A 15,704-nucleotide genomic window follows, 5' to 3' on the forward strand; every position below is an offset into this window, starting at 1 on the left:
GTTGTTATTACAGCTTTTGCCTGTCGACCTTTTGACCTTTAGGGTCAATTCTGGGGCACTTCCTGCGGTTGTAATTGGGCAAAATGGCAGTCACACATTCAGCAGAACACCAGCTTTCAGACAAACATGGTTGCAAGTCAATCAGACCTTGTACGGCTGAGAAAACCCCAGGGATGTTGTTCGGAAGGCCCCTATTGACCTTTACTGACCTCTTGCATACAACCCCCCCCCCCAAAATCCTGAAATATATGAATTACATACATATGTTCATAAGTATGTCATCTGCATGTCACCATGTGTTGGTACATGAAATTTCAAAGTCCACGTCCAAAGTCCACAAGCTAATTTTGTTTCATCTGTTAAAAGCACATTCTCCTAGAAGGACAGTGGCTTGTCAACATGCATTTTGGCAAAGTCCAGTCGGGCTTTTTTATGTCTCCCCCTTAGAAGTGGGGTCTTCCTGGGTCTTCCACCATGGAGCTCATTTTCATTCAGGCAGTGATGGATGGTACGACTTGAGACTATTGTACCTTGAACTTGAAGATCAGCTTGTAATATTTATTGAAGTTTTCCTTGGTTCTTTCTCGACCATTTGAGCAATCCTGTTCAATCTTGGGCCAATTTTCCTCTGTAGGAGATGTCGGCTACAGTTCCATGGGCCTTACACTTTTAAAATTATTGGCAACAGTGGTCACAGGAACATCAAGCTCTTTGGAGATGGTCTTGTAATCTTTACGTTGACCATGCTTGGCTATAACCTTTTTTTAATGTCTTCAGACCATTCTCTAGTTTTCCTTCTGTTTTCCATGTTCAATGTGATGCACACACACATGTAATTTTCTCCTTTTAAACTGGCAGCATGAGTGATTAAAAGATTGAAAACACCTGTGATACTAATTAAAACAGCTTAACTGCTTAAGCAAACTGCTTAAGGTATAACTACAAATCAATTATTTCTTACAACTTCTAAAGGGTACCAATAATTTTGTCCAGGCTTTTTTAGAATGTCTTTGTAGAATAAGCATGAATTCAGTTATTTTCACAACTTTTTTGTTTTGTTCCACTGCAAACCAAACATAGACATGCATTGATAGTAAAATATCTTTTAATTTCAACACTGTTCAAGGCGAATTGTGCATTATTTTAATAAAATGCAAGGGTACCAATAATTTCAGCCATGTCTGTAGAAGGTCTACTTTTTGCAGTGCAATAGACTTAGGCTAATACAAAGAAAGTGTCAAAATATTTCATGTACTCGCTTTCTTTCTCTGTCCTCAATAAGTTCAGACAGTCTGGAAACCTTCCAGCATATCTTACTAGATGTCAGGCAGATTGAAGTAGCTGCATTATACCACTATGCAAGACCAGAAATCTCACATTTCCTATTCCAAAGAAGATGTACATAGATTTTGAAATGTCTCTCCATCCTGTGAGCACCATCAGATATGATAGTAACTCCTCAGGACAGCCATACCTTTCCAAGACAAACACTGCAGTCTACAGGCAACTCAGTGATACAGATGAAAATAAGTAATAGTAGAATAGCTAAAGAATTTCACAAACAGACATAGTACCAGAACAAACAAACACTACAGGTTCTTATGCTGCGATCATGTCATGTGGGATATTATCTTATCTGAATTACCAGTTTCCAACTTGTGAATAGTGTTTATGAAAACATTTCAGTTGTAATTGAGACTGGGAGGCTCTAATATATCCCACAAGCCCAGATGCTGAATACAACAGCGGTGCCTGAAAAAGCAAACAAACATGGATGCTTTATTTACAATGCAGGACTAACTCTGTGGCCACTGTAAACACAGAATCTTTGCTATCACTACCTTCATATGATGTGAACGCAGCATTATATAAAGTTAACCTGGTATTTTCTTACATTTAAGGGTGAGGCAGTCCAAAATAGAGGGAGCTATCATATTAGCTGTGCCACATCATACACTTCCATTTATACCTGCTCTGCAGAGTATAAATTGTTCCACAAACAGCCATTAAACTCTGATTTAACAGTGTTACTTGTTACTTGTTTGTCTGGTTAACAACCAAGCTTTGTTGCTTGTTAACTGGAAGTTGGCAAGCCAGCCATCCTGGCTGTAACACCAGTAACACATTATTTAAGGGTACATAATTTTCAAGTAAGTTTGCAGACGTTCCCGAAAAGAATTATGTAATTTGGGGGAACTATGGGGAACATGGAGACACTATTCAATTGTCACACTATGAACTAATGAACTCCTAGTGTGACCTTGAGTGTATTTAAGTCAGTGCACAGCAGGACAGTTGAATATAAAAAATATGAAATTTGTCAACAGACAAACATAAATTTAACTCAACATATTGTCACGGCACAGGTAATACTGGTAGAACAGGTCAACAAATAGATGCAGAGAGAAACTAAACCAAAATACTTCTGGGATAAGGTCATCATTCACTGTCCATCACTGTCTCAATGAACAGTTGCTCCTAACCGCAGCATCATGTGTCTCTCTCTCAACCTCTCTGGCCTGGCTAATATTAGATAAGACCTGCCTTCTGGAAGCTTGGCAACCTGTGACGTGACAATATAAAGTTTCCAATAATAAATTAATAATCAATGAATATTTATTTCTTTCAAGGCCTGTATTAGTACCAAATTTCTTTCTAGGAAACTATTTTCCTATTCAGAAACTATGGAACTGCAAAATTGAACGTTATGTTTTATCTGTGTCTGGTTAAGCTGATACATCTGACCATTAAATAACACTGAAATATATGTAAAAGGATCATGTAGCTGTATTGAATTGACTGGAGCACATACACACCTAGTACAATGTTGACATAAAATCAATAAATGTTTAGTACTATATGACAATATAAGGTGTCCATATATTTGTATTTTACAAATACAGTCACAAACAGCATAAGCATAGCAAAAATTTAAAAAAAAATTGCACTCACACACACTCATTTGCACATACATTTTTTTTCAAACTTAATCAGCCGTTGCTGCTGCCCTACATACTTTCAATATCAGTTTCCCCTTAAAGCACTGTCTCTCTGAAGACTCCGATCAGACTGTGAGGGCGTTCAGGATGATCTGGGCGGGACCCTGTCCTTGATGCTGCCCTTGACCCTGCTCTAGAACTTGCTCTTGACCCCAGTTTTGTACTGTTTCTTCTGTGTTCCAGAGACTCGAGCGCAGTGCAGGTGAAGGAGCTGAGGTCCCCACAGCTCTGCAGGTGCAGCAGACCAGGCCTTCTCCTGGGGGGTCGAGGGAAAGTCTGGGAGGAGCCACCTGCTGGCTGCTGCTGCTGGGGAAGCTGTGGCTGACTGGGACCCATCTCTGATTCAGTGAACACCTGAAATGAATGAAACCTCATATTAATGTTCCTGAGACCACACAGAACAAACTTACTGACAATTCATTTAAATGTTTTTTGTATGAGATGTTAGTATCTGTAGTTTTGTGTTATAAATCTCTGGATGGCCTCCTACCTGTTCTATGTAGCTGGCACAGCGTACAGCCTCCTCCATGTGCTCTTGATCAGACTGCAGGACATGTCGTATACTGTCCACCAGTTCCTGAACCTCAGGGGCCAGGCCCTGAGCAGCCGGCTGCTCCAGGATTTTCCTGACCAGTTGCTGTGTGTGTTGGTAGCTCTGGTAGTCCACCATGGAGGATGGCCGGGGCCGGCGGGGCTTTCTGCTGTCATTGTGCCCACGTCGGAGTGTGACCCGTCCCTGGGAGTTGGCAGCCAGTGTGGACTGGGAGGTCTGGGTGGAAGAATCTGTGGTCTGAAGAGAAGGAGTGATGGGAGCATCGCTGCTCCGCACTATAGAAGAAATCGGAGGGAAAGGACATAGTAAGTGTTCTGGCTCTTCAGTTATTACTGGTCAGTCATGTGACATAACCACAAACATTTATTAAACATCTCTTACTTTGCAAACAGAGCCACCAATTAACAACCAGATGAACCATGAAGAAATGTTTGATTTTCAAAATAAGTCACAGAAGTGGAGCCTGTTGTCTCCCTTGTTTATTTTAAACTGGTTGGATGGATTTTAGATATTTTACTCAATTGATGTGTGTGTTAACAGATGAGTGTCTGGCCTCCAGTGGCTGCCCCTATGCATGCGTCTTCTCCTTATCCCCAGCATTATCATTCTGTATACAGGCAGCATGTCAAAGAAAACAATTTCCAGCCAACATATTAATGTGAGCCTCACATGGGTAAGGGATAAACTGCTAAAATGGGACCCTCAGTGTGTTTATGGGCTCCATTGGTTAATGTGGGTTACTATTGGAGCCACAAGATATAATGTAAGTGATTAACCTCAGGCCTGACATCGGGCCCTATTTATGAGTATGCAGGCTCATTTTAGGAATAGATTTGGCCACTAGTGGGGCTTATGACACCAGAGAATATAAGATGTCATATAAATATTAAACAGATTACACAGAAACACTTTCATTCACTATACAAAAAATTAAGTTAAATATGATAATCTCCCCTCATTTCTTGTCTATCTCTACACTGTCAACTACAGCTAACATTAGCTTGTTGCAGATATTTACACCAAATCAGTGTAAATTTGGTAAGTAATAATATAACAGTAATAATAAGTATCAAGAAATTACAGTGAAGAAATGCCAAACTAGATTTGATGTAATTTAGAAACAGTGTCGACATTACGTAGTTTACCCACCAGACAGCTCTGACAAGTTGATGTCTCAACTGCAAAATGTTCTGCTTATTATGTGTATGTGTTAAAAAATTTACTATTGCTTCATATATTGGCCTCTGCTTTTTTTTTTTACTCCCAAATATCAATATGGTTATCAGCTTCAAAAATCCAGTATCAGTTGGGCTATACTGCCAACTATCGAATAAAGGCATTAATAGTTAATGTAATATTTAAATTTGCGCAACAGCCATGTTTAACCCCAATGATTAAAAAAAAAAAATCAAGATCCTTTTTTTTGGCATTTTATGCCTTTATTAGATAGCGACAGTAGAGAGGTGACAGAAAAGCCTTCTGAAAAAAGGGGAGAGAGAGATATGAAAAGACACATGAAAGGTCCACTGTCGGAATGGAAGTGCAGACGTTGCAGTTATGTAGCATGCGTCCTAACCTGTAGGCTACTGTAACTTGCCAAGTATTTAACCCAAATGTTAACCAACAGATATCCCCATTTGCACCCCAGTTTGGTCCACAAGGGCCCCACATGGCTGTGGAGCCAGTCATCATCCCATACATGACTACAGATGCAAATTAGCTTCAACCTAACTCTGGTGCACTGCATCTTTTATGTTTCAAACTGCACACTGTCCCATTCAGTAAATAAATAAATATACTATAAGTGGACACAAGAAGGAACCCATGTGGGTTTGGGGATGATTGCTCTCATGAGCTCCACTTGTAGTACACCTGCAGTTCAGACACACATATGGATCTGATGGAATTTCTATCAAAGTCTATGTTAATAACTCAAGTGGGGCCCACATGGACATGTTGTATGGGTCATTACATTTGTTGCTGATACCATAATACTCACTCAGAATGTACTAAGAATGTATTAAGAATTAACTTGGCTGAATTATTCGTCATTTTTAATACTGTACATCATAATTTGTCAAACATGAATGTATATTGAAATGTGGTAAATAATAAAAAGACAAATGATATGGTTGCGGACATCAGGAATGGTGAAGTGTCACCAGTGCAGTTGCAAATCAGTGGTGGTTAGAAAATGGTTAGGATTGTCACACAGTGTAATTACCTTAAGTTTAATGACTATACTTTTGCGCAGATAGCCAAATTAAACAATGTCTTATAATAATGTTTTATAATCTTTTTAATAAAATATCTATTATACAGATCTTTTATTGAATCTATTTTAACTGATTGACTGATCTGGTGGTAAGGAAACTCAATGTTAAGATTGGGGCTCAACCTTTCTGCAAACTCATTGTCTCTTGGAGACAGTAAACATCTACTGAACTGACTGGCTTATTGTTGTGCTGGATCTCTGTGTCATGATTCTCATCTTACACTTGTCTAGATCTACGTGAGGAAAAAAGTGAACCTTTAGCGGCAAGATCCATCAACACTGGGTCACTGTTGGAGCGGTGGATCCTTGCTTTCCTCTGAAGTGTCATTGCTAGAGCATGCTGCTGCTGCTGAGTAGGCTGGAGCTGAGGCTTGGCCTGCGGCGCGACGCCTGGTGAAGCTGATTCCATTTGTGGACTTGTGTCTTAGACATGGACAGACAGATAGACACGTGTACCATTAGAACGAATTCCAGTTGTCAGACATTCATCTGAAAATCTTTAGCTAAATGAAGGTAAAACAGAAGTTCTTGTTATCAGTCCTGAAAATGGCCCTACTAGTATAGCCAGTTCTCTAAGATCTCTCAATCTGTTGATTGGTAGGCTGTAAAGGAGGACATCCTGTTCTCCTGCGCCTCAAGGATGTGGTGTTGAACAGGCCTGTGATCTTAGCTTAGCACCAAGCCTAACCCATTGGTGCTTCTCCATCCTTTATTTGATCAAGGGTATGAGAAACCTGGTTCTGAAGCTCCTCGATTTCCAATGCAATCGAGTTGGTCACTTCAGTGAGTGATAAATTGTAGGACCTATCAAAATGATCACCACAGCAGTAAAGGTTGTTATAGAGTGGTATACAGATGCAGTCTAAATAGCAATTATTTCATCGATCTGTCTTGTAAAAGTGAAATTCATTGTTCTGTTCCTGAAAAACCGCCACTGCAGCTGCCACAGAAGTCAACACCAAGTCCAGAGCTTTTGGCAGCTCTGCATTTCCACATTGGAATTTGTTGGTAAGTATGATGCATTATAAAAACATGAAACATGACAGACAGACTTGCACTTGCATTTTGTGTCTGTATCAGATTTAAGCTAAGGACAGAATGTAAATCAAAGAAGCCAAATTAAACTGATGTTAAATTAGCCCTAAACACTAACTCTGCCTGCTGTATGGACATGTGTCATACCTTCAACAGAGGCTCCTGCCTCAGGAGTGGTAGTAGGGTTTATAGTGAGCTCTGTCAGAGCAACCTCTGTCTCCTGAAAAAAACCCCACAAAAAACAGAGACCACCATACAGTTATACAAACAGGTCAAAAATGCTCAGTTGGTAATTTGAGTTTATTGGCAAACTTAAGTACTTAAATTAATAATAAATTAATTAAATTAATAATAAATAAACTAATTTATTAATAATAATTAATTAATACATTTATTTTGGTCACAGTTGAGTTCTTCTTGACCCTTGACCCCTATGAATTCAGGAAGATCAGTGACAGTGACATGGTTTGGCTGCAGTTTTTACATTGTGTATTGGTTGTGATTCTGTTGTGAGGCCAAAGTTGCCGTCACTTACACCAAATTACTTGGATTACTGTCCTGTGGTGAACTGTCTGTCACCTTTAGAATTGTACTACAGTTTGTACTATAGTTTTTCAGGCTAACCTAAATTCTATATAAATAATCCTACATAACTTTAAACTGCAACAATGTGAAATCAAATGTTTCTTAATTTTCAAATAGTGCTATTATCATGTGAAAGAAAGGCTGCTTTTAATCCATCCATCCAACGGGGGTAAACTATGTTCTGCTATCTCTCTGGTGCTCGCTCTCTGCTCTTTTGTTGAGGAAATAATGTTGTTTTAGCTGTTTATGCTCAGGAGCGGACGACTTGTCCTTGCAGGGGTGTTTTGTTGCGAAATGTGTTGATGGAGGCAGCTAGCTGTTTCATTAGCCGGAGAGCTAATATCTGCTGGTTGTTTGTAGTTGGATAGCATCGTTTTTGTTGTGTTGTTGTGATGTATGCTGGTCGTTTCATTGACGTTAGCTGGAGAGAGGTAAGGCACTTGGAGGCACGCAAAACATCACTTCTGTTGGATTTTCATGGAAAATCCGGCCCAGGTCCTTCACATAGAAATCAGTCCACAGGGTCTTACAGACAACCGAGAAAGTCGGGGAAGGTCTCATCTTTTACATTACATTACTACCCATTCACTCATTTGCAATAAAAAAAACATTAATACATGTAAATTGCTTCACTGTTCTACATATAGAACCTTTAAGCACAGTATAATCTTGATGATGACTATTCCAGATCTTTCCCACCATGTGTAAAGGTGACTGTATGCATCCTAATCCAGTGTGTCCCTGAGGGACTGTATTGCTGGGGCTTCCAGCAACAGCCTCATATGGAGGTGGGGGGTCTAATGGACAGAAGACTTCCACCCCTTTGATCCGAGCCCCGTAGATATGAGGAAGAGGGATCACACTATCCCCAAGCATCCTGGAACACACAAGACAAGCATCAAGCAGCTCATGAGTGTGAGATATCATGTTCTACTCCCACCAGCCAGTGTCAAGCTAATGAGACACATTCCACTGAAAGCAGGACAAGTTTACAGTCACAGTTCTGAAAGCTGTCTCTAAGGATGAACAAAGCAGAGCTATACCGCTACGCAGAGGACTGATGGATGAAAAGGACTGTGTGTGTGTGTGTGTGTGTGTGCACTGTTACCGGCGGGCCAGGCGTGGTGTGTATGAGTAGAAAGTGGAGAAATAGGAGGGAGGAGGGGCCGGGGCCACAAACTCATCTGGGTCCGGGACCTGGGCAGGCTCCTCCCCTTCTTCCACTGTGGCTCTGGGCTCGTCCTATCACAGAGCAGGGACATGTGACATCACTCATTTGTCATTTCAAATACTATTAGATCAGATGCACTTGTTTAAAACATATTAAGTGACTGGTCACGGGTGAATAACTTTCAGGCAAGACTAATTTGATACACAAAATGCACACTGAACATTAACCAATAAGGCTAGATTACAAACTGCAAGAAACATGTTTTGCATGTGCTTGTCTATAAGTAAGTCTGATAAAACAGATATGAAACTCACTTTCTCACTCTTTCAATTGTAGAAAATGTTTTAATAAATACCAAGATGTTTTTAAGTTCGTTGAGAGCTGCAGCAAGCTTTTTCTTCATTTTTGACATGATAGGGGCCTTAAGTCAGCTCGATGTAATCTTCAGTTCCGGATCTAGTTCAGTATGTTTATTGCATCAATATTAGTTAATATTAGTCTAACATGGTGCCTAAATGTAAATGTACCTAAATACATTTGAGTTTAATTAAATTACCACAATGTGGGGCAAGTGATATTTCAGTATAAGAGCACAGACAAAGTAATAATGAGGCTGCCATGTGTAGTCTGCTGTGTGCTCTGTACCTGATGGGTAATTAAAGACACAAAGATGCATACACAATGCACAGTGTGAAGAAATTTACAGTCCCCCTCCACTCATGAATCAGTTTTTCTTATTGTTCCATCAGTTGGATGTTTGAGCTTCACTATGCAGAGTTTGTTTTCACATTCATCTGCTGAAAGTGGAACGTTTCTCTGTGCTCACTGAAAATCTGAATTTTTGGGGTGAGCCTATGAGCATGATTTGTGACATCAACTAGTTCCAATCATAGTCCAGTATGCAGTGTTTTCCCTATAATTGTACAAGCCTGGCGGGCTGCCTGGGCCAACGAGAACCCCTGCCAGGCCAAAAAAAATATTTTTTTTCAATGCCAACAATAACACAAAATATCCATTCATTCGGAAATTAATAGTGTTTGGGAGCCTGAATGAATACATTGTCATGAATACATTTGGGACCGATCAGACACCTCCCTGATAGTATTGCATAATGGATAAGAATCCAAACATCTAGGGTGCCAAAAACTTTTGCACAGTACTGTATGTCTAACACAGTAAGAAATGGATATGGACCTGCAATGGGCAGATTTAAGCACCCCATAAGCCAAATGTGGTCTGAGTGGCCTGGAATGAATAGACTGGGGACTATGGTCAATATTATTTTTTTTCTTTTCCATGATTCTGTTGCCTAGTTTACTCCTCTTCCTCCTAATTTCTCTCTTTCTCTGGTTACATAGATCTCATTTTACTGTTGGCAGCAGTACATTAATATTCCATTTAGAGCTGATTTCTTTTCCATTTTCCCAAGTTCAGTATTTTTGTCCTTCAATCACATTTATATCTACTTCCCAGTTTCAACCTTCTCATCTCATCACGTTGGATTTAGTGAGTACTTCAATGAATATCTTTATGACGGTATTCCATGTCAGGTACTTTAACTTTTTCACAGTAAACAGTAAACATTACCGCTGATTACAATCAGTAAAAATGTGTTGAAAATCAAAAATATAAATAAAATATAAATATCATCATCACCTCATATCTTATTTATGATTTGGATATTTCCAGGGAGTAGTAAGGCTTGAGACAGCATCAACCTGTTGTAAGTAATACGCCTTGCTGCAGCAGACCTGCCTGGCATGCAGCACAGAACAGTGATGTGATCATACCATGCAGGGGGTTCTTGAGGTGAAGATCTGCAGGTATCTCAGAGCAGCTGCCATGAGGCATACAGCGGTGGTCAGAGCGTTCAGAGCACATAGTGCAAACAAGACTTTCTGGGAGAGAAAAAAGACACAATCAGATGAGTTAGAATAGAGTCATTGAGTCACTCATAGAATTACCCAACTCAAATGTTGTCCACTCCATGACCACTTTTATTGCATATAGAACAAGAGATGTGGTGGACTACCTTGAGCAGGATCCTCATGGTGCTGCAGGAGTGAGCAGGGTGAAGCTCCAGCAGCTTCTCCTCTGGACATTTGGAGCTGGGTGAGAGAGAGCAGCAGTAACACACATCTCCCACTTCACTCTGAAAGAACACACAGGAAACACAAAGACAGGGCTGCTTTTAATACTATTAAAGAATTAATTAAACTTTAAATCATGATCTACCAGAAGAAGAATAAAATACTGTCATCAGAAATCATTCAGTCCACCAATCACCAACAAATAAATACTAGTCCATGTACGGACTGTGACAATGGTTGAACAGTTGGTTAATGGTCAAGAGCAATGTATGTCAACAACTACTGGCCAAGTGGCGACAAAATATGGCCTGCATATTCCTGGTCTCTAGATGACTGCTGGTCCCCCTGGATCAGTCTGGTTTAACAAGTGCACTAAAAAGAAGTCAGATGGGTCAACAAACACGAGCAGGGAGACAGATGGATGGAAACAGTTGATGCATCATCTAAACCACAACATAATTATTTCTAATAGGAACAATGGCTCAACTCCAACTCTTAATAAACCAGAATTACCCTGCGCTGATTTTACACATGATGTGTTGAGGATAATACTGCATATGTGAAAAAAAAAGTTGTTTAAAGTCTTTTTTGTCTCCAGAGGGAGCTGTGTGAAATCCGATGAACCGACTGAAGTGACATCACTCGAGTCAGCGTCGGTTAGGGCTGAAGACTTCATGTTTAAAAATGCAAAACATCTGGGGGTGTGGAGCTAGAAATAAGTGAGGTTACGCTACAAACAGAACACACCTCAATCTCTGAACCAACTGTTGGCAGTCAAGTTACCAATTAAAAAAAGAATGTGTGGAATATAAATGATCATATCTCTGGTTTTACTGCATCAACTGATATTCTTTTTTTCACTGTCCACAAAATATGGTAATGTTTACAAATAGCCAACATTTACACTTAAATGACTGTGACATATTGCAGTTAACTATTACTCTACTAACAAGTATATAAAAAACTATTTTACAGGAGCTCTCTGTTCAAACTTCAATACAAGCCAAAAAGACCAGCCATGCAAGAACAGTATTACCTCCACTCATTTTCTGACCTCACTCCTTACCTCAGTTGTCCTCACTTAAATAAGCATTTTAACATGTAACGTTGCTGACTTCATCTATCTGTGAAAGTGGTGGCTTTTGGGCCTCTGTGATGTGAATGTTCCATAATGGCTCTGTTCAAACATGAACCCTTAACAGACAGATTCACATGAAATTGCAGTGTTTGTAAAGTAAAGCATTACTGATAAAAACTTCTGCTTGGGAAAAGGTAGAAAAAATAGCTGCTTAAAAATGATGGCTAACAAGGATACATGAAGAGTGCTGCACTGGATTTCCATTAGCTCTCTATTTATAGAGCAGAGTGCAAAACACTGTGTAACACCATTTATGTTTATATCTCCAAACCCCCCCCCCACACACACACAGGACAAAAATACCTGTGAGAAACAGTCAGGGAAGAGACAGAGGAGAGGAAACCTTGCAGAGAGAGGAAGGAAAGACAATGCAACAGCAGGAAAGGTCAAAAGTTCACACAGTGCAGCTCTGGACTCAACAAGACACATCACATTTCCTGCAGCCAAACACATGCAGGCACACACACGCACACACACGCACACACGTGAGTCTGATAGTTTTCTCTCCTGTCCAGCCACCATTGATCTGAACTCAGCCAATGATGCCTGGAATAGCAGCGTCAAGGACTCCATCAGGGAGAAGTAGATGCAGGCTGTCTGGGTCTCCGATGACAATGTAAACACACACACACATACACACACACATACACACACACCTACACACACCACATTACCAGTGTTGACCTGAGAGGATCCAAATATAGTCTCATTGGATTCAGCAGAAATCTCGTGTCCTTGTTGAGCCTGGGTGTGTATGATCTTAGATTTCTGCTTTTTTAAAATTTTTTGTTAAAATGTTCATTTATTTTTTAATGTTACATTTAACAGCGTCTGTGGTCTTGCAATCAGTGTTTAGGAAAGTCATCATGTATTATTATTGGGCAGCCAATGTCCATAAGCTGGTCTTTTGGGTCCAGGAGGTGGTGTATGAAGAACACACATGGAACAGCACTCTTGCAACCTGCTATCTATAGTCGGGTTTGCATTCAAATATAGTGCAAATTTTAACCAAATTCCCCGAAAATAAGCAAATGAAAATTTGAATGGTTATGTGTCAATTTGAAGTCCATTCTCAGTGTATGTGCACTGGAGGACTCAAGTTCCCTTGGTTATTGAATGATTCAAATCTTCCTAACCGGCCAGTCCGCATGTTCCTCACTCAAAAAGAGTCTTTAAAAGACTCAGTCACCCAGAACCCTCCGGGTACTTCACACTTGGACATTATCTCCGCCCATGGACCCAGCTTTGAGCTACCATTGGTCACTGTGGCATGTGACCCATGATGTCATCAGATTAACAAAACCAGAGCTCCCCCTCTCCACCCTCTCTTTCTCCCACCGCTGCTGCAGGACGCAGCAGTAACTGCTCTCTTTCTTCTGGATACTGACTGCTGACAGCTGCTGAGAGTAGTGATGGGAGAAACTACGCTTTCTGAAGCAGTCAATCATATGACGCAATTGTTTTGAAAATGGTTCACTGTTTTGAAGCATTTTATACAGTCAAAATGGCGACATCTGCTGGGCAACTTTGACATTGCTTTAATATGTAAGGATTTGAGGCAAGACGTCATGAAACATGCAAAATATGTAAACTCACCGCTGCCTTCTCTTTGATGTTCTCTGTGATATTTTATTTCATAAAGGTCATTTACCAAAAACTGTCTCAGTGTGTGGATGTACAAATATATATAGAGATAATTAGTCATTTGTTAATAAGGTTTATAGTAACCCCTTGCTACTTTTATAAACTCTTTGATGAATTTTATGATGAAATTAAATTAAATGTAGCTTTTAACCATTTTTAACCATTCTTCCTTTTTCTCCCGCCCTCACTCTATCAAACACTTGCACACACACAGCCTTTCAGTCACACACTCACTTTCAACAAGTCATTCAAACACTTTCTACTTCTCTCTCACTCACACAGCCAGGTTAGAGGAAAAAATGAAGAAAAAAGCAAAAAATATTGAACATTGATTACAAAACTGAGCATGTGGATTGAACACTGAATAAAATGCTAAAACAACTTTCTTTTTATAAAACAGAACAATGACCACATAGAACCACATTAGAAGACAATAAGTACATTATAATTCAGTCTCCTCAGGGGCATCAGTGGATCTCCAATAACCATTTATCTTCTGGTCCTTCTGTTTATGGGGAATTACAATGTTAAATACTAGATCAAATAAATAAGAACAAACAAAACATCTGAACACAAGGTCCAAATGGTTGTTTCTGAAGCTTTAGAATATAATGGAAAAGTAATGCACACCAAGGGTTATAGTGAGGTGCTGATCACTGGAAGCACACTCGAGCAGGAAGGAAGGGTTGCACACTCTGGCTCCACATGCATTTCCCTTTTATTTGGATGACATTTTGGCCCTCAGGCCTTCTTCAAGATCAACAATCATAGTAGGACACCGGCACTGGTATGTTGTATAGGCTACACCCTAGTAGCACAGCTGATGGTGATTAGATGATCATGTTCCACCATTAGAGTGAGAAAAACAATCAGAATGCCTTCAGCAGAACAAAACTTTTAACAAACAGTGAACAGGAACTACAGCCAATCAATTATCTTCAAATAAAGTGACAAACACCAATATGTTTCATATCACATATACAGATTTAAATTTTACATTCCAGTCCTTTTGGTAAACTGCTTTGGGCCCCACATGGACTATCCCACGGGGGGGCCCATGTGTGCTTTCTCTGGGCAAGCCCACAGTTGCTTGCCCACAGAAAACCCTCACTAGGGCCCAGAAGTGCAAAACTGCTTTGGGCCCCATATAGGTTCACCCACATGGGGCCCACATGGAATTAGTGTGGGTTTGCCCTGCCCACACTGCCCACAGTTAATACCCACAGTGGCCCCACATGGGCATGTTTGCTGGGACTGTGATACTTTTGCTTTGAAAGGTTGGTATTGTGTCAAGTAGTCTGCTTCGAGCGTTACATCACTAACTGAGAGATGCAGTGAAGCTCTCTGCTCTGAGTGTGGCCTGCTCAAGGCAGAGACACTGAACTCTCCTCTGAATGGTAGCAACACAGAGCCTGCCTGATTCAAGTTTAGCGCCAGCTGCTAGACACAAAGTCTGCCAGCTGACCCCACAAGTAACAGGAGCCATGAAGCAAGTTAGTGCCGAGCTGCTAACTCTGTAAGCAGGACAAAGGAGTGACCAGTTTCCCTCCAAAGACTGCACCATCCAGCGTCGGAACCACAACTCTTCACTGAACTCAACAAAGCAGCAAACCAAAGCATCTCTCTCTCTCCATGGACTTGGTAATGTACTGGACACAGCATAGAATGACACATGGCCAAAGCACAGGACTGTTTAATTTAATCAATGTCAGTGTACATGTATTGATTTGATTTATGGTTGTTCATTGAGCTCTATTGTTGTGATGTCTGTTTATAGTCAGGAACCTGGCACCCTTGATCCACACACACACACACACACACACACACACACACACACACACACACACACACACACACACACACACACACTTAAGAGAGAGTTTAAAGCCCCACTTTAGATACTCTTTTGCTTCTGGCCCAGCACATGTGGTCTCAAGCCACCACATGGTCTGGCCTTTGGTCTTTCTCTTCTATTCCTTTGTTAACAGAACAAAGGAACATGTGGCCTCCGTCGCCATTTTGAATCCCGTCAGCCATTTTGTTTGCCTGCAATTCACACACACACACACACACACACACACAAACACACACACAAAAACACATACACACCTATAATATAGCCTGATTAGTTAGATTACATATTGTGTGTTTTGCTCTTTTATCTTTTTAAATAAATGCTTTTGGATACACATGCTGTCTGTTTAATAAGAGTGA

General features: G+C 40.4%; 1 protein-coding gene across 1 annotated transcript in view; it reads right to left on the reverse strand.

Annotated features, from left to right (window-relative positions):
* Positions 1–2,763: 2,763 nt before the first annotated feature.
* The window catches only part of fam189a2 (family with sequence similarity 189 member A2), a 38,572-nt gene continuing 25,631 nt past the window's right edge, over positions 2,764–15,704 (reverse strand). Inside the window, exons 4-11 of the mRNA XM_042421985.1 lie at positions 10,651–10,770; positions 10,409–10,516; positions 8,556–8,689; positions 8,147–8,324; positions 7,010–7,082; positions 6,083–6,250; positions 3,490–3,827; positions 2,764–3,353 (exon numbers count right to left, since the gene is read on the reverse strand). Of these exons, the coding sequence (XP_042277919.1) occupies positions 3,036–3,353; positions 3,490–3,827; positions 6,083–6,250; positions 7,010–7,082; positions 8,147–8,324; positions 8,556–8,689; positions 10,409–10,516; positions 10,651–10,770 (1,437 nt within the window). The 3' untranslated portion in view covers positions 2,764–3,035. The remainder of the gene's footprint in view (positions 3,354–3,489; positions 3,828–6,082; positions 6,251–7,009; positions 7,083–8,146; positions 8,325–8,555; positions 8,690–10,408; positions 10,517–10,650; positions 10,771–15,704) is intronic.

Source organism: Thunnus maccoyii, chromosome 9 (assembly GCF_910596095.1).
Source record: "Thunnus maccoyii chromosome 9, fThuMac1.1, whole genome shotgun sequence".
Classification (NCBI taxonomy): Eukaryota; Metazoa; Chordata; class Actinopteri; order Scombriformes; family Scombridae; genus Thunnus; species Thunnus maccoyii.